Source organism: Colossoma macropomum, unplaced genomic scaffold, assembly GCF_904425465.1.
Source record: "Colossoma macropomum unplaced genomic scaffold, Colossoma_macropomum, whole genome shotgun sequence".
Taxonomy (NCBI): Eukaryota; Metazoa; Chordata; class Actinopteri; order Characiformes; family Serrasalmidae; genus Colossoma; species Colossoma macropomum.
The window spans coordinates 11,727,287-11,745,842 of record NW_023494795.1 but is presented as its reverse complement, the minus strand read 5'-3'; the positions used below and the strand labels follow the sequence as shown (position 1 = coordinate 11,745,842).

The following is an 18,556-nucleotide window of genomic DNA, read 5'->3' as shown; positions in this document are numbered from 1 at the left end:
AGGAACTCTCAACTCAGATTTTCTCTATGACAAAAATGAATGAGATTTTCAGAAGTCACTGCTATTGCACCCTGTGATTAACAAAAATGATGCAAACCTGATACGTTTTGCCCTGTGTACATTTTTCCTCTGAATGACGAAGTTGTTAAGAAGTCGAAACAGGAACATTGCTACATCCAGGCATGACATAGCGTGAAAGTAAGTCTACTAATTTTATCACTATTATATTACACCAGCAAATGTACTCCAAATGTACTCTATACTGCTGCCAAAGCAACTTAGCTACCACATTTGACAAAGCTTCCTCTAATGCCTCTTTAAATTAGCATGTAACTCCTTAACAGCCTCATAATTCAGAGGATCCAGTTACATTCGGAGGAAAAATTGGAATCTTTTAAGGAGTATTTAATGATTAAAATGTAAAGATAACTCTGAGCTATGTGTTCCATACACAGCTGCACGATAGAGGGAAAATGTAATGATAAATGATAAAGGACCAATGCAGAAGTACTACCTCTCATGCGTACATAAGCAATGAACTGACAGACTAAACCAACAGTGCACTCAATTATTAATTGCTGGGTAATTAATCAATTACTAACTAACAACTTATGCATGATGAAGTGTTGACTAATATGTAAGTAACACAGTAATCACTGCCATATTAACATATTATTAGTAATGAATTTGTTATCTTGAATATAAAGTGTCATTACTGTAGGTTTGCTAGAACTAAGGTTATCTTTGATGGTAGATCATCAGACTTTAAAAAAAAAACTTCTAATTATTTTACAACATAAATGTCATTACTGTACCATTTTGTGAAAGTGGGATGGAGTGTCTGGTCTATTTCTGAACTAATACTACAGTTTTGCTAGAACTATGGGCATTTATGATGAACATCACTATAAGTCATTTTCATAACTCGTTGCTCAGAAAATGCTTTACTGTAATGTCTTCACTGTAACATTTTGTGCCAGGTTCATTTCCATGCGAGCGCATTTCTGTAGCACTGATCCAGAGGCCTGCATGTAACCGGAACAGGAGTAACATAGTAGAACAGAGGAGTCTGCAGAAATAGAGTAACAGAGTAGCCTGCTTCACATGGCATCTGTCCATGCGACCTGTGACTGCTCACAACACTCTCTCTGTGCTGCAGTGTGTGTTAGAGAGAAAGCGCCACTGAGTGAGATGAACTCTTTGTTTTTCCAGAGGAAGGGGAAAGAATAATCCATAATTCATCTCTTTGTTTCTCAGTCGACCTGCAGAAGGTCAAACGGAGTCTTTCCACAGAATGCTTAGAGGCACACTTCAAAAGAGCCATGCCTGTGTGTGTGTGTGGAAAGTCGGTGAAAGGTGAAGATTGTGTTACATATTTGATTGAAGATGTCAACATAACAGTAAGTAGGACTAAATGCTCTATGCCTCCTTAATACAGAGCTGCAATGTGTGTTTTCATGCCATGGGGTGATTTATGTTTTGTCTGTGTGTGTGTGTGTGTGTGTGTGTGTGTGTGTGTGTGTGTGTGTAAGCAAACAAGCCGTAGTGCTCTTCATCAGAAAGGTGTCCAGGTCGCTCAGGCCTAATCCCCCACAGTGACCAACTTCCCTGCCAAAAACGTGCAGCATAACCTGAGGCTGACCTCCTGTCTAAACACAGCAGAGCCCAGTGCTGAAACTCATCACAGTAACCGAACACAGAGCGCCAAAACAGACCGCTGACAGCCCAGTCCGTGGCAACCTACCCAACCAAGCCCCCAACCATCCATCACAGTCTAAATGCTGTGGCCCACCGCCTGCTGTCACCAACAACATTCGCTATTGCTAAAACACAACAAGAGTGTGTCTAAGATATGGTCGCGATGCAGTTATTACAGGCCAAAAATAGCATGCAGTGTCTTTTACTGCTCTGCTCCATTCAAGTCTTTTGCTATAGTAATAAATCAATCCATTATAATAAACGAAAGCATTAATAAATAAATAATAATACAGGGTGATTCAAGAAGATTCATCCGATTTCATAATGATTTATTTCACTTGTAAATCATTACAGAACAATGCAGTAAACTGTAAATAGTTTAAGTGAGCATAAAGTTTATTATGTAATTTTATAAGTGCTCAATATGAACCTCCTCCAGCTGTACGGACAACATCAACACCATAGTCAAATTCATCCCATACTCGATTGAGCATGTCGGGTGTCGCTGCACTCACGGCTCTTTCAATACGATTTCGGAGATCATCCAGTGTTGGAACCAACAACGAACGCTCTGAGCTGTTGGAGATTCACTGCCAACGAAAATCACGTTGCACAGTTATGACGGATTCACTCTTATTGAAGTGGAGAACACAGAACGCTTTCTGCTCAGGGGTCGCATCTCCTTGCAGACTGAAGGGAGCCATCTTCCACTGACAGTCAAAAACTCTATGACCCCCCTCTTTCAATTGGTATGTGATTGGTTCCTAGGTGCATATGGCATGGAAATCGGATTAATCTTTTTGATCAGCAACATTTATATGAAAAGCTGTGTATCTGGCCAGTTAGTCTGTATTTGCTCAGAAAATGCACTAATATTAGAATAAATACAAAACATTATGATCTGTCAGTGTATCATCTTAACCATTTACAAATACTCTCTTTGAGACAGCTCGTTTTTGGATAATTACCATTCAGTACTTGGTTCTCATAAACAATATTTCTCTGAATCACACTTGATTAACTGAATTCAGGTGTGCTACATAAATTATTGTAGCTTTTTACTGTAAAATGGTTTATTTGAATGGATTCTAATGATATACTGTGTTTTTTACAAGAAAAAAACACTCTTACTGAACAGTTTTAAAGAATTTTAACTAAGTTTATCTTAAGACTTTTGCTGAGTGCTACCACCAAAAAACACCCACATACACATAAAAACAGAAACATAAGGTTGGCTTGCCGTACATGCTTTCGATTGTTGGAAGACTCAAAATGTTCTCTCCCTATTCATTTTGATTCATTTGGCTGGTCAGTTCTTTTTCTGGGCACCTGCAAATACTAAAATACTGGTGTTTGTTGCAGAATTTTCAGTTGGTGTGTTCTGGCCCTAAATTCTGCATTATTAAATGGTTAAGATGTAAATAAAGTCATTCAGAGTGGTTTGATGTACACCCTGCTCTAGAGAAACTTAGATGAGCCTGAGTCAGAATTGTTCACAGTGGTGATGACAGGATCCAGAAGTCTGCCTCTGAGAGCTCCCTCACAATAAATTGTTCCATTAAATGGTTATTATTATGCTGCATGACACCTGAGCTGCCTGATCAGGTTTTGCCCAAAAGCACACTTTTTTTTAAATCCATTAACAACATGAAGAGTATTATAGGGCAAAACAGTCCCTAAAGTTAAATTTAACACTATTTTACCTTTATCAGCATTATATAAAATCAAAAAGACAGGTGTAGGTTCTCTGGAGGTTTTGATGAATTAAATAAATAAAGTGGTTATATGTGTGTTATGGATATCACGACAGCTGGTTCCCATGACCACCACTGTAATGAAATTTTTCCAAATTTCACATCAAACCACACTGAATTACTTTTGTTTGCATCTATAACATAGAACTATGCAGACATTTGAAAAAAATGGTGACCCTCCTCTTTGTATCATGCAGACAGATGTTTGGCATTATATAATGAAGATATTAACATCCTACCACACTCTGTGGCAAATAAAAACAATGCTTTAGCCTGCATATTGGGCACAGGGGGCAGGAGCTTCAGTCACAAGACTGATCGACTGACTAGTGTTTCAATACACATTTAGATTTATGAATACACATTTGAGAGGAAGTGATGCAAAAACCACTGGCATGATCTACATTAAAGAGGAAAAAGTGATATGGTCACATGAGCCATCCATCACCACATGCTCTACAAGTGGACAAGTGCATGTGCAGTGTACACACAGAGACAATACAGGACTGCATGTTCAGCACCCACAGGCTTGATGAGTTCGATGAAAATGACTAGGTTAAACACATGTTAGACAGTGCTCTGTACCATCATTAAAACACCAATTAAGGGAAAGAACTGTGTTCCATCCCTCCAGTACAGTTACAGAGGCTTCCAGAGAAAACAAACCAAGGTCTGTTGGAGCTGTACTGGAAGCTTGTGGTGGTGCAACACCTTAGTAAGACACGTTTTGTTGTTTATTTACTTTGACTCGTCACCCATTAGTATACACCAATCAGCCATAACATTAAAACCACCACCTTATTTCTACACTTACTCTCCATTTTATCGGCACTGCTGTGTCTGATCCACTCAGACCAGCACAACACACACTAACACGCCACTACCATGTCAGTATCACGGCAGTGCTGAGAATGATCCACCACCCAAATAATACCTGTTCTGTGGGGGTCCTAACCTCTTAAGAACAGGGTAAAAGGGGGCTAACAAAGTATGCAGAGAAACAATTGGACTACAGTCTGTAACTGTAGAACTACAAAGTGCACCTATATAGTAAGTGGAGCTAATAAAATGCACAAGAAACAAGGAGGTGGATTTAACGTTATGGCTGATTGGTGTAATACTCAAATTCAAATTCACACCCTTGCCTTGCTCTCCATGACAACATTAAATGCTTCTGCACTCTGATGTGGTGAACTGGATCAGAGTCTAGCTGAAAGGGCACTGCTCTAATGTTCACATGTACACAGCAGTACAGCCAAAAACATTCTACACTGTGCTCTGAACAGAGCGTACCGGAGAGACACACTGTCTCCAGCCTTCTTAGTTGTTCATCTGTCACTCAAAGGTGACTCAAAGCAAACCAATGCATGTGTGAAGCTGTCAATCTCAGAGCTCTCAAATAAACCACTGGTACATTTTAGACAGCTTCAAACAGCCGGCCATATCTGCTCCATTCCAGCTCTCCTCCAATACAGCATTCATTTAATAGGCTTGTTTAATTTGAATTAAATCCTCTGAGAACAACCATGTTTCAAATGAACTCAGTGTTTGATTTGAGAGAATGTTCCTGCTCACTAACAAGCCAGTCATAAATCTCTGTTGTGTTATGGTGTTACATACACAGGAGGTTGTAGCATTTATGCTGGTCCTGTCAGCACAAACACACACAACCTTTACAGTTTAGCAGTGCTGTAGGTGTGACAGATCAGTCAGGTAGGCCTTTTTGCTCATGCAGAAGAGCAGATCCTATCTTCCCTGGAATAACACTTCCACATTTTCTGTCAACTTTGCAGTTCTTAGAATATGCACCGATCAGGCATAACATTATGACCACCTCCTTGTTTCTATGCTCATCATCCATTTTATCAGCTCCACTTACTATATAGGTGCACTTTGTAGTTCTACAGTTACAGACTGTAGTCCAACTGTTTCTCTGTATACTTTGTTAGCCCCCTTTTACCCTGTTCTTCAGTGGTCAGGACCCCCATGGACCCTCACAGAGCAGATACTATTTGGGTGGTGGATCATTCTGCACTGCAGTAACATTGACGTGATGGTGGTGTGTTAGTTTGTGTTGCGCTGGTACGAGTGGATCAGACACAGCAGTGCTGCTGGAGTTTTTAAACACTGTGTCCACTAACTGTCCACTCTATTAGACACTCCTACCTTGTCAGTCCACCTTGTAGATGTAAAGTCAGAGATGATAGCTCATCTGCTGCTGAACAGTCATCCTCTAGTCCTTCATCAGTGCTCACAGGATGCTGCCCACAGGACGCTGTTTGCTGGATATTTTTGGTTGGTGGACTATTGTCAGTCCAGCAGGTGTTTAAACACTCCAGCAGCACTGCTGTGTCTGATCCACTCAGACCAGCACAACACACACTAACACACCACCACCACATCAGTGTTACTGCAGTGCTGAGAATGATCCACCAACCAAATAGTCCCTGCTCTGTGAGGGTCCATGGGGGTCCACTGAAGAACAGGGTAAAAGGGGGCTAACAACAGAGAAACAGATGGACTACAGTCTGTAACTGTTGAACCACAAAGTGCACCTATATAGTAAGTGGAGCTGATAAAATGGACAATGAGCACAGAAACAAGGAGGTGCTCATAATGTTATGCCTGATCTGTGTACATGATACAGGCAAATAGATGGAATTTCATTTTCTCCACTCAAACTCGTTTTTTTTTAGCCTTGAACTTGACTTTATCTATATCCCGAGAAGCATCCTTCCGTTGTCAAAACTATGAAATGCAATTTCCTGCATCTCCTCTCTGCATTAGCCTTACTTCGCTTATAGCCTGTAATAAAATCTCAATATTACTCATCAAAACCTCCAAGACCCTGTTGTCATTGGCTCATTAATCACGTTTACACTTTAAATGGCCATAGAACTGGCACATTTCTCATAATTCACTAAGAGGTCATAATGTGCAAAATAAGGCTCATCATCCCTGAAATGCCTGTGATTAAGCTGCTCAGGTTCTTTAATGTCCTTTATAATAGATTTATCATTTGAACAGAACTGTCACTGAAAAATGTCCCCCTTAAATTACATAAAACAATGAAAATGTGTTTTTCATATCTACGATGGTGAGATCAACCTGCCATTTGGTTAGCTCTTATTTTAAGGTCATGGCAGAGGCACATAGCCAAGACTAGAGCAGTAATATGCAACAAATGACTAACATCTTCATTTATATAGCACTTTTTATACATGGTACCTCAAAGGGTTCTGTACACTCAGGTGAAGTTTTACAATAACAATGACAGATCAAGTTAAAACTTAGAATATGATGCATCATATCCATTAACAGGATCAGGCTGGACTAGTTGCGAGATACATTTTTAATCATTGAACCAAACAAATGAGCCCAAAACGTCCTGCTTACTTTGTCCATCTGAAAGGCCTTCGATAGTAAAGATCTCAAAAAAAAAAAAAATGCATCTCCAGAACACTGCCGTTGATAAAGCACTGCTGGATCCCTAAGGACTCATTTCTGTAGTTGAGATTCTGATGTAAAGAACCATTTTAAAAACAAAGTATATACACACACATTACATAACATAATGGTGCACCAAATAAGGCTTTTGCTAAAACTGCCTGCCCACTGCCTCTCACCCCTAACCATTCTCCCCATTTCCTGAAATCTTCAAAAATCAGCCCCCAACAAAAAGGTCTTAGAAAGAATGACTCACTGCCTTATGCTTACAAGTGGAACAAATAATTGCATCTTGTGGTGTTTTTAGCACTCTTGACAGGTAGAACGCATTTAAACCTTTTCACACATCTTAAGAGGACTCACTGGCTACTACAGATTAATGAGGACAATTATTCACACAGGTCTCCCAGGAAGAATGACACACAAAAATAAAGGCCGAACTTTTATTTAAAAAAAATAAGTTTTAACTTGCTTACATGTACCTGAGAAAAGGCATTTGGACTGTTAGAACACAGCCTATACATTAATCTGCACTTGTACAGAAACAATTTGGCAAACCAGTTGGAACTGACAGACCTGCTCCATTTTACAGACAAATGCTGTACAAAGTCAAAGGCTAAACAAATTTATACAATCTGTATCAAATGCACAACGCCACAGCATAGATGCGTCCATCAGGGTTAAGACAGCAGCACCTGGTGAGGAAAAAAGTAAGCAGGTTTAATCATTAATCATCAGAAACCACTCATTCAAGCTTAAATCCAAACAGACAATGTAAGTAATCCTCAACATCTGAAGTCTGATCGTTACAGCTCATTTATATTCGGGTATTAATTCTTAAAGAAGCTGTTTATAAAACACTCATCTTTAGATTGTGTTCCTCGCCCAGGATCCAGGCACATGGAGAAGCCCATTGACCCCTGTTTTAGCAAGGGGTCACTGTACCCCCCTGTAATGGCCACTAGAGACACAGGCAGCCTCCAGTGGGCAAAGCATAGGAGGGAACGCTGCCTAAATTACCCAAAATGTGGGGCTGTCTTATCTGGACTTTTTTTACAAAAAAAAAAAAACCTGGGGTTGATACAGGCGTGCAAATTAACTTACCTAGCTACATGTGACGTGGCAGGCCTACTGTCATTTTCACAATCCACATTTTCCACTTTCAGCACCTGTGAACAAGTGAAATTGAGTCCATGTTCGTTAGATATAAGTATTCTAAGCATGAGGAAAACTAACATTTGGGCAAGAAAAGGTTTGTTTCTCCCGACAGGATCCGAAGCAAGGAATATTCAGCCTTTACTTCAGGTTTTTGAGAGAGTTCTTCTACCCCCCTGTGTTAACCATTTAGGACATGATGGTCTTAAATGGGCAATAAAGGGGATAAATGAAACGGACTTATGCACGTTTACTAAATCTCACCTGCTGTAATTTTGTGTAGGACTCTCCATTCCAGCCAGGAGCTACATGTTCATTTCTCTTCCCTGAAAACAAGATAGAAAGATCAAAACACTGACATTACAACATTGCATTTATGGAATATTTATCAGATAAATTAGGTATTTCTTCCGACTGGAAGGGAAGAAACGCTTGACCACACTTACCGTTACAGGTTCACTCGTGGAAGCAACAAAGTCATCCTAGTCAACCAGGTGACTCAAAAGTCAGACCTAGAACATAAAAAAATCACATCAGGACTGCAGACTTCAGACTAAACGCAGAGGCCTACTAAAGCTTCTACACTAAACCCAAGCTATGCTAGCTTAGCTGGCTATACCACATGGGTCAAGAGAGGCCCGACCATGTTCACCCCACGTGTTCCTAGAACGGACATGGTCGCATATTCATTACACAAACTCATATTTTTCTGTTTGGATCCCCTAATTCAGCTGAAGGTGGTTACGAACGGGTGAGCAACATTACATACGCTAGCATACATCACTGTAATCCAGCTAAACGTGTTAGCAGAGTTAGCAAGCCACTTCAACACCGCCTACTCCGCTCAACAAACCTGTCTAAAGGCAACTAAATTCGATTATGTCCGAGAAAGTGCAGACCAGACCAACAACTGCACCAGTTTCACAGCAAAGCCTTTTTAAAAATGTTTCAGAAGAATCATCTCGAACCTTCTAGAGGTGAATCAGCCATCGCAGACACGTCCATCTCCCACAGCGAGCAGAGGCGAAAGACCGGAGTCAGAAATTTGGAGGAAGAACCACAGAACCAAGCAGAGAGGGAGAGTTGAATTATGGGACTTTTAAAGGCACAGGCATGCTGAACCAGCCTTGACCAGCTGCACCGGACACTGGAAAGCTCAATGGTTTCTACACAGAGTATTTTAAATCACTGTTTATTCTTGCTACAAACTATATTAGTAATTTGATTTTTCAGGATTATCACATTTTTCAGTGAATAGACTGTTTTACCAAGACAATAAATCTGGGCAGATTCTGCAGTGATGTGGATCTAGTTAATGCAGCTCGTGTTATCTTTGTTATTGCACCCCTTTTACGTTGTACCAAAAAGTGTATTTCCTCATAATAAAAAAGAAAAATCTGACTTCTTGTAAAAGGTCTGTCAATGGCCAAAATGTAGAATATCACCTCTCGCTGTACTGGATCTTTGGCTTTCATTGGTCAAGCGATCTGTCAATCACGGTTAAGCCCGCCCCACTTCACACGAACCAAAGCGGCTCTCCGTCAGAAGGGGCGGGGCGTGGGCGGTCCGTTCGGACTTTGCTAGCTAGTTACCTGCCAAGAGCGATGATGATGTTTACTGCGAATACCTCAGCGGGTTTAATCCAACGGCACGATTTTAGCGAACAAAATGAACTAAGCTAACATTTTAAGACGTTTATATCGCGTTTTATATCGCTTTATGCGAAGCACATATTGCGTGAACGGTGAATACTTGCATGCCGTGTGTCTGAGTCAGGTCTCTCTCTCCGACAGACAGACAGGGGCTGCTGCTGCTGCAGTTGGCCTCTTGGTCCGAGCTGCGCAAGATCTACCTGCTCTGCAACCTCCAGTCATGTTTGTTTTATGAAGATGGCCGCGAGGGGTACCCTGTGAACTAAATGACTGTCAGAAATATCGCCTCCATTTGTAATATGGTAAGTACACTGATCTTAACATCGACCTTTAGCTTGCTAGCCGGCTAGCTAGCTAGCTGAGCGCTTCCTTGGTGCGGGGATGCTGATGTCCGTTCTCGCGTTGACCTGTTTGCTCCGTGCTCCGGAGGGGACGAGCGCCTGGCCTGGATAACTGACATGACCGTAGTGCACTGAGTTAAGATGCTGGGTGTTTTGGCTGACGGTCTGAATGAATGTGTCCGTTAGGCCGAATGCGGTGTGATTAGGGGGTGGTCACTTCTGTAGGATCCAGGCCGGTTTACACATCATTAAATTCCCAGTGCTCTTAAGTTCCTCACAGTGCAAGTTTGCTGGCTGTTTTAATGTTTTGTAACGAAGTGTCAGTGAGATATCAGACTAATGTAGAAAACGGGGACGCAGTCATGATGGTAGGAGAAGGATAATCCCTGTTTAAGAGGTCATTTGTAATGTTTTGGGAAGTGCTAAAAGCTAAGCTCACGGCTCGGTTGGCGTTGCCATGGAGCCTGACCACGCGCACTGTGTTGTAAGCATGAGTTAAGACCCTCACTGACTTAAATTGAAAACTTTGAGCAGCTTATTTTTATGGTGTTGCAAGCTTTGAGTTCATTAAGGACAGCAGAACAGGGAGAACAGGGAGTGAGATGAACCAGCACACTTTATAATACAAACCTTCTAGTGCACACCTGCAGTGTACCCTGGTAAGCATGGTAAGCATAGATGAAAACAGTAACATAAGGTAAGAAACCACACAACAGAAGAGCAACAACGATCACCATAATGCTGCAAGACCACACTTTTACACACTGATTTCTCAGTGGGCCAGATAAATGGAGGCACAAGTCAAACCTATACAGCAGGAGAATAGTTATTCAGATTGCTTAGCAGTCCAGGTATGTAAAACAGCCCCTGATGGTTTACAGCAGTAAATAATGAACAGTGCTCATGTGCAGTCAAAGCAGCGTTCGTCAGCCCGAACCACACTAGGCCCACCCTCCACCAGGGTCACTGCAAACCAGACATGGCAACCTCAAATGCCTTTCTGCGCTCCCACAATTCTTTTCATTAATAAAGAAAAAGAAAGTCAGGGTCCAGGTCAGTGTTCAGTTTTTAATGCTGTATGATTGCTAAGCTGTATGCCAGTTTTTAAACTGAGCTGAGTGATGTGTGGTGACCTGCTGTGCTCAGAATGTCCAAAGCACGTTGAGGAATAACTGGACAACTCACAGTAGAGATAGCTGTAGATGTTGTCTGGCCTGACTCTTGATTTACACTTTGCCAAACTACTGAACTGGAATTTTACTTTCTTACATATTCCTCAACTTTCTCCAGACATACAGACTCTTGCCTGAGCTCTCTTTTGAAGACTTGTCTACCAAGAAAGTTCAGTTCTAGTTCTGAGATATAGCCCAATATTTACATGTTCCTCAAGACATTTATTAGGTAGCTTATGTGTGTTAGACTAAACCGAGCTCTGCAGGAAGGTAGTGCAGGGTGGTACTGACAATTTTATGTTATGATATTTTCCGTATTATTGCAATAACACAATAATAATAATGCTGGGAAATTTCTTCTGTTTACGTAGAAGGAGTGTGACAGTACACTGTATTAAATAATTTCAGGCAAGTCTTATAATTCTGAATGCAGAGGTGTTGAAAAATGCTTTCAACAGACTGGAGTGAATAAAGAACCCTGTTTAATAATGATCTAATTATAGTGCAAGTTTAATAAACATCAATTAAGCAAACCCACAATGAGGGCAGATCTTCCATATTTCATAAACAGACATTGATGGTTTTTCTAACATCATTTAATACCAAAATGTAACTTGGACTGAATACACCTACTATATTTCTATATTCTGAATATGTATTCTGAATACTTGTCTTCATTACATCCCAACCCTGAATAGAAACATTAACATGTTAACATAAGGCAGATTTTCAGGTACTTCTCATTTTGCCATATTGTATCAGACATAGTTATGAATTTTGTGAATCATTGCACCGCAGTTCTTTACCGATTTAGCTGTTGAACTGAAGTAGTTTTGTGTTCTCTGGCACAGTCTGTCTTTAGTTTCAGTAGTCAGTCAGTAATGTAATGTGATAATACAGATTTTGTGTAATGCAATTCTTAAGTTTCAGTCAGGATGTTTTGGTAGTGCTGCCTGCCTGACTGCAGCCCAGTGTGAAATCCACACTCCCCACTCATGCAGGCAGATGGTGGGTGCAAGTGATGTTTCAGTCATGGTGGCGATTAGGATATGTTGCATTATTTAGTTGGATGTATGGTAGCCCTCATGGTTTGCACAGGCCAGACTTCCTTAGTGCTAGTTATGTTACCATTTGCCAGGATCTGTCTGTGTATGAGAGACATGGCTGCTTTTTTCACAGACACATTGAGAGATATTGAAATGCTTCCTATATAAATTGTAATGCTCCCTTTTACTCAGTGTCTTCATGTCAGATGCTAACATTGCAATTTCAGGCCTTGAGAAGCACCTGAAAGAGCTCTGAGCCATTTAATTTGTCTTTGTGATACAGTTCTCTGCAGTAGGCCTGTCTGTAGCTAATTGAATGTGTAATTGAATCTATCATTCGATGCGACCAGTCCAGGAAAATCACAAGTTTATGTGTATGTCTTCACTTGCTTGTGTGCACAAGTATTCAAATAGGGTTTCACAATATACAGTGGCCACAAAAAGTATCTGGACACTTTAATCATGGGTAAATTTTAATGGAAATAGATTGTTTATCAAAAAGATAACTGTTTCAGAGAATAATACCTTTAGCACAACATCAGACTGATAATAGAGTCTTTATGTGCAACAAGCATCGAGAAGAGGGTCTTGAGGTCTTTACAGGGTACTGCAAAGCACAGAGGTTGAAGTGTGATGCTGTCAAAATGTGGTGCTGTTTTTTTCCAGTGATGTTGGAGAGCTCGTGTTCATTTGTGGGATCATGAACTGATATGTAAAAGGCATTCTGTATACAAACCTGCAGAAGCCAGCTCAAACAATCAAAAATTTTGAATGAACACTTGCTAAAAAGACAAAGACAGCATTTGAATGATCTGTTTAAAATGAATTCCATTCAGTGTTACATTTTGTTTCCTAACACAATGAACTTAATACCTTTTTTTTTTAAGTATGGCACAAATGTCCAAATACTTTTCGGGGTCAATGTATAGTTGTTAAAGGGGAATTCGACCAATTCCCCAAGATTTGTACGTAATTAAATCATTAAGTTGGAATCATTAAGTTGGAAACAAAGTCATTCAGAGTGATTTGATGCGACATTCTCAGTTTTAGAGAAACTCTGAGTTCCTCACAGTGATGGTGATAGGAACCAGACATCTAAAGCATTCAGTGCCTTTAAAAGTGCCCTCACAAACAGCTATGACTCATGGTTAATAAGCCCCATATGCTGCCTGATGCCTGAGACATTGTTTTATTATAGTGTTGAGATAACGTTTAGACCTGAAACATGTTTTTAAAAATCCATACATGGCAGAAAGATGCATCGTAAGGCAAAATAGTCTCCAAAGAAAACCTATTTTTTTAGAATTATGACTATTTTGTCATTCTCAGTTTCATATAAAACTCAGAAGACACCTGTAGGTTCACTGGCCATTTTGGTTAAAAATGGGCTGTATTTGCATTGTAGACATTACAATCCCTGGCTCCTGTCAGCACCACTGTAGAGAAATATAGTCAGTAAGTTTCTCTACCATGAACCAGTTTACATCAAACCACTCTGAATGGCTTTGTTTACATCACCATTAAGCCGAATGCTGCAGAAAGTTTCAGAAACTGGTGAAATTTCTCGTTAATTGTTATAACAGTATTTGCCTTTGCAGAAATGATGTCACCAATGCTTGCAATATGTAAATAAACCTTCAAACTTATTATTATTAAATGTCACTTCCCCCACATCCCATGAGTGTCTGTGGGTGTTTTGGATGAATCAAGGCATTCATGTCATCTAACAATCTAAATAATTTTGTTCAAAGTAGGCCAGTATTTAACCATGTCACATTTCTGTTTCACTGCTGTGGTGATGATGATGATGGCATATCATAATCGCAGTATGCAGCAGTATTGTGCAGCCCTGTTTCAGAAGTTCAAGGAGAAACAAAACCCTGCTTTTTGGTTCTTTCAGTCAGAGACGATGCAGGCAGAAGTCTCTATTCATACCCCTTCTACAATAATACCGTTCTGTTTCCAAAGCCTTTGAACATCTGATATTCAATAGCCTTTGTGTGGGTATAGCATGCCTCCTACTGTAGGCAAAGATCATTTAAGGTCTTAATCTCTCTGTCACACAATGCAAAACGTGTATACCTTTGAGTCAGTGGCCACTTAAGGTCTGTTAAGTTTGAAATGGAATCCTTGCTGGATTCATATTTCCTCAAAGAGAAGAAAAGCTGCGTTGTTTTCTCAGGTTATTACCATCACAGAAAGCACAGGGCAGCTATTTGGCATCAATCACCTGTCAGTCATCTCCATAGCTCTTTTTCGGGCAGTGACTCTGACGTTCTTTTAAGACCGAATCGGTTGTGTTGGGTTAAATTGTGGCTGTCACACCGATGACAAGGGCGATTGTTTAATGTATTCCACCGGTTTCAAATTTCTACATAATTCAGTCATTAAAATGTAAACAAAGTCGTTCAGGGTGGTTTGTTGTGAAATGGTTCATTCAGCTTTCTTTACAGTGGTGCTGATAGGAACCAGAGGTCACAGTGTCTTCAGCACAAATATAGTCATGCTATGTACTATGCAAAACAACCAGTGAACCATATGTGATGTTGATAATATAGAGGTAAAATGGAGGTAATTCTGAAAAAAATACTCTCCAAGTCAGATGTCTTCACTGTGGTGGTCACAGAAACCACAGAACATAATGTGCGAAATAGGCAATTCATTCACTGTCCAAACCATCAATGAATGTACACGTTTTGAGTTTTTATATGTCATGGTGATGATGGGAAAATCATGTACCTCTCCAACCTGAATGGATTTTTAAAAATGCATTTTAGGCAGAAACCTTATTTCAAAACTATTAAAAAATTGTCAGACATCTGGTTCACCACTGCTGTGAAAATGTAAAAATAAGTGGAATTCCCATTTAATACTTTAGACAGACCTGATCTGATAGTCATGGATATTAAGATTTACTTTTAAATAGCAGATGTGAAAGATCCCACTAGATGGGGAACATAATCCCAATCACTTAACTTTACATGGAACCCTGGACTTTTCCTGATTATTCAGTAGGCTATTCTCTTACTCAGTAACGTTTCCTAGCAGACAGGTCCATGCATTATTAAGACCGTACATTGAATACCATGTCTAACTTTGGAGTACCGTTGTGTCTCTGAAGTCTCGTGTAGTCATGTGTTCTTTAATGTTCCATCTCACAATGTTAAAGATAATAAGAGTGCATGTCATGGCTGGTAGTGTATTACCAGTAACCAGTCTGGCCTCAGTGAAGAACCTTAACCCTGTCAGATCTCAGCTTGTGTTCAGCTGAGATCTGCTTGATTAGATTTTTAAGACTTCCGGGATGAGTCTTTCAAAAGTGAACACTGGATTTTTAAATTTTCAGCCTAATTTTGACCAGAAAACCAAAATCCAGTCTGATAATTTCTGAAAGGACAAAAGGGGGACTACAGCAGTCCAAAGGGATTCCAACAGTCTAAAACGATTGACTGTTGATGACTTTGTTGAATAAATACTTTTAAAATCAATGTAGAATTTATATTTATATGTGTGACTTATTTTACGGCTGGGATGTTACGTAAAACAGTATTTTTATTGTGATGAATGACTAAATGTTACACCTTTCTGAGCGTATCGTGGGTGTCGTTAATGCTTCTATAACCCGGAACGAGTGAATCTTTAAAAAGACAGATTTACATCTATACAGAACCTGAAAACAGTATTAAGGATGCGTCAATATGGGAACTGTGGGCCGCTGCCGATATCCAATATTTTTAATGTACATTTCTACCGTTATTAATGCCATAAAACATTTACAAATTACATTTTAGCATAGCTGCCTAACATCACCTAAACATTCTAAACAACTAAGCATCTGTCTGATACCAATATTTTTAAAAATAAATATCTTTAATACAGATATGTTTCCAATATCAATGAGTGCGTTTACATGCATTCGATAATATGATCATAATCAGATTTCTGCAGTTATCCGATTATTCAAATGGTCATGTTAACACCATACTCCGATCTAGAAATCTGGTAAAGAGAGCTGGATTTTAGCCCAGTAATCAGATTTCTCAGTGCATGTAAGCTCTTACTTTGTGTTTCTCAGTCTGAGAACAGACGACGGTACCGTAAATAAGCAAGCAGAGTTGCTGTACGATGGCAGCAAAACACTTTTTGAGTGGAGCTGAAACCAAACAGTCTTCATCTTCTAGATGATGTATGTTCATATATTTTAGGTAAAGTGGTGCCATGTTTAGAAAAAAAGCTGCGGCATGAAGTTCGAGTTTTACGTTACATTTACGTCACGTCTTCTGTGAGTTTATTGGCTGGTTGCAAAGCAGAAAGCTGATTACTGTCTGACTCATGGAGACCTGTAGTCTTCACATCTGATTACTCAAATGCATGTAAACGTGTTGATTAGATTACTGACAAAATATGATTTTCTGCAGTTATCAGATTATTAAGTGCATGTAAATGTACTCATTGTGCATCACCAGTATAGTAAATTAGTCGCAGAAACTCGATAGCAACAAGTAGCTGATTGAATGTCAGCCTATTATAACATGCTTATTAATCAGTTTATTTTTGCCAGCTGTTTAATTTTCTTTCTATTCCTTCTTAAATTTGAAAATCTTGTGCCTACAGTTTTTCATTATGTAGTATTTCTAATTCGCTGGTGCATTTTGTCTGTCCCAACTTGTTCACACAAGGCATCTGTTTTCAAAGTTCACTAAATAGGGCAAAGGGAGTAGCCTGAATATAAAAACAATGCTTTTTTATTGTTTCCACACAAAGAATCAGGAGTTCTTTACTCATAGAGCACACAGTACCAGTGAAAACCATAAAGTAAGCTGCCCAACACCAAATACTTTTCTTGTAAGGTCACAGCAAGTGATGGAGCGAATTTCCCCAGAACACATGACCACGACAGGCTGGCAGTGAATGATGGCTGATTTGAAACCAGTATGAGGATAATTTCATCAGTTTATGTGGTTATGGCTTAAATATAACTGAACCTTAATCAGAAAGAGGCTGAACGTGGAATAAGCGTGCATGGCGTGGCAGTTTGCTTGGCAAAATCGAGTTAGGCATGTTTGTTTATGTAGATTGCTGAGGGGACAGAGTGCTTTCTTTGGCTGCCTGAGACAGGCTGTTTTTGCCCTGGTACTGATTTTCCTCACGACACCATTAAGAACAAAACGTACCCACTCGCACATATACGAGCTGCAGTACCGTTTTTTGTGAAGGCAGAAAACTCAATTACCATGTGAGAAGACAGCACCAATTAAGCAATTACATATTTAGAAAACACCTGCTTCTTTTGTGCCCTGGGCTGATCATCTGTTCACCACTATCTACTTATTGCAAGGTGCAGAATGATGATGCGTGTGTTGCTTTATAATAAAGTTATAGGGACATTACCCTAAATGTTTCATTTATGATTAAATTAATGATTGTTGTCTCTGTCTGTCTTCCCTTTTTCTCCCACTTTTAGGGCACCAATGCCTCTGCTCTGGAGAAAGACATTGGTCCAGAGCAGTTCCCGATTAACGAACACTACTTTGGATTGGTCAACGTAAGTGTCACGTACGCCTTCAAGCTTTCCGACTGACACATGTTTTTGCACACAAGCCAGAGTAATCACGGCTATGGGAAGTTGGGCTGATTTTGTGGATCATGTCCACGCTTGGCCCAAATAAGGCAAAGTGTTGCATGTGAGAGCTCTGGAAAGCAGAGGATTTCTTTGCTCTGTTTGTGGCTGATCAAGCCATTTTATACTACTCATGTATTCCAAGCTCAAATACGACCACAAAACACACATCAAAACATCCAAAAGCAAGAAAGGTCTGTTTCACCATGAGCCTAAACAATGGCAATTTAAGTGGTTGGCCTGTGAATAATTTTAACCAGACTTGAGTAATTTAGATATTGTTTGCAGTTTGTAGGACTTATACTGAAAATCTCTACTCCTGTTGTTCTCCTGAGGCCTGACCTGGGTGGAAACTCAAGGGAAAGCACTTGTTTTTATGCTGTATTTTGTGAATGGCTTAAAGAAATGAGGTGTAAGGCCACTGTGTGGTGTTAACAAGCTGTTCTTGGTCATGTTGACACTCCAGTCATGTTTTCAATTATCAAACCCAATTGCAGTAGCAATTAAGCAATTGCATATTTATCCAGTGCTGCAGGAGGTTGTGACCTGCTGTAGTGACAAGTGGGTCACCCTGTCAACAAGAAGGGCTTTTACAGATAGATTCGAAGGCTATTTTCAGCAGAATTGACGACAATGTCGTTTGTTTACTCAGAACAGATTGCTGAATAAAT

The 18,556-nt window shown here is 39.9% G+C and overlaps 1 protein-coding gene, 1 long non-coding RNA gene and 1 other non-coding gene across 3 annotated transcripts in view; 1 reads left to right on the top strand and 2 right to left on the bottom strand.

Annotated features, from left to right (window-relative positions):
• Window positions 1-7,328: 7,328 nt before the first annotated feature.
• LOC118816141 lies at window positions 7,329-9,109 on the bottom strand. The gene is made up of 5 exons (XR_005007847.1): window positions 9,023-9,109; window positions 8,501-8,566; window positions 8,319-8,380; window positions 8,004-8,068; window positions 7,329-7,594 (listed from the first exon to the last, which is right to left on the bottom strand). It is a non-coding gene; the product is annotated as an uncharacterized LOC118816141 (long non-coding RNA).
• On the bottom strand, window positions 8,152-8,271 carry LOC118816351. The gene has a single exon (XR_005007867.1). It is a non-coding gene; the product is annotated as a small nucleolar RNA SNORA26 (small nucleolar RNA).
• Window positions 9,110-9,628: 519 nt separating the features above from the next.
• Window positions 9,629-18,556, top strand: part of usp46 (ubiquitin specific peptidase 46) — a 28,766-nt gene continuing 19,838 nt past the window's right edge. Inside the window, exons 1-2 of the mRNA XM_036581469.1 lie at window positions 9,629-10,008; window positions 17,730-17,810. Of these exons, the coding sequence (XP_036437362.1) occupies window positions 9,973-10,008; window positions 17,730-17,810 (117 nt within the window). The 5' untranslated portion in view covers window positions 9,629-9,972. The remainder of the gene's footprint in view (window positions 10,009-17,729; window positions 17,811-18,556) is intronic.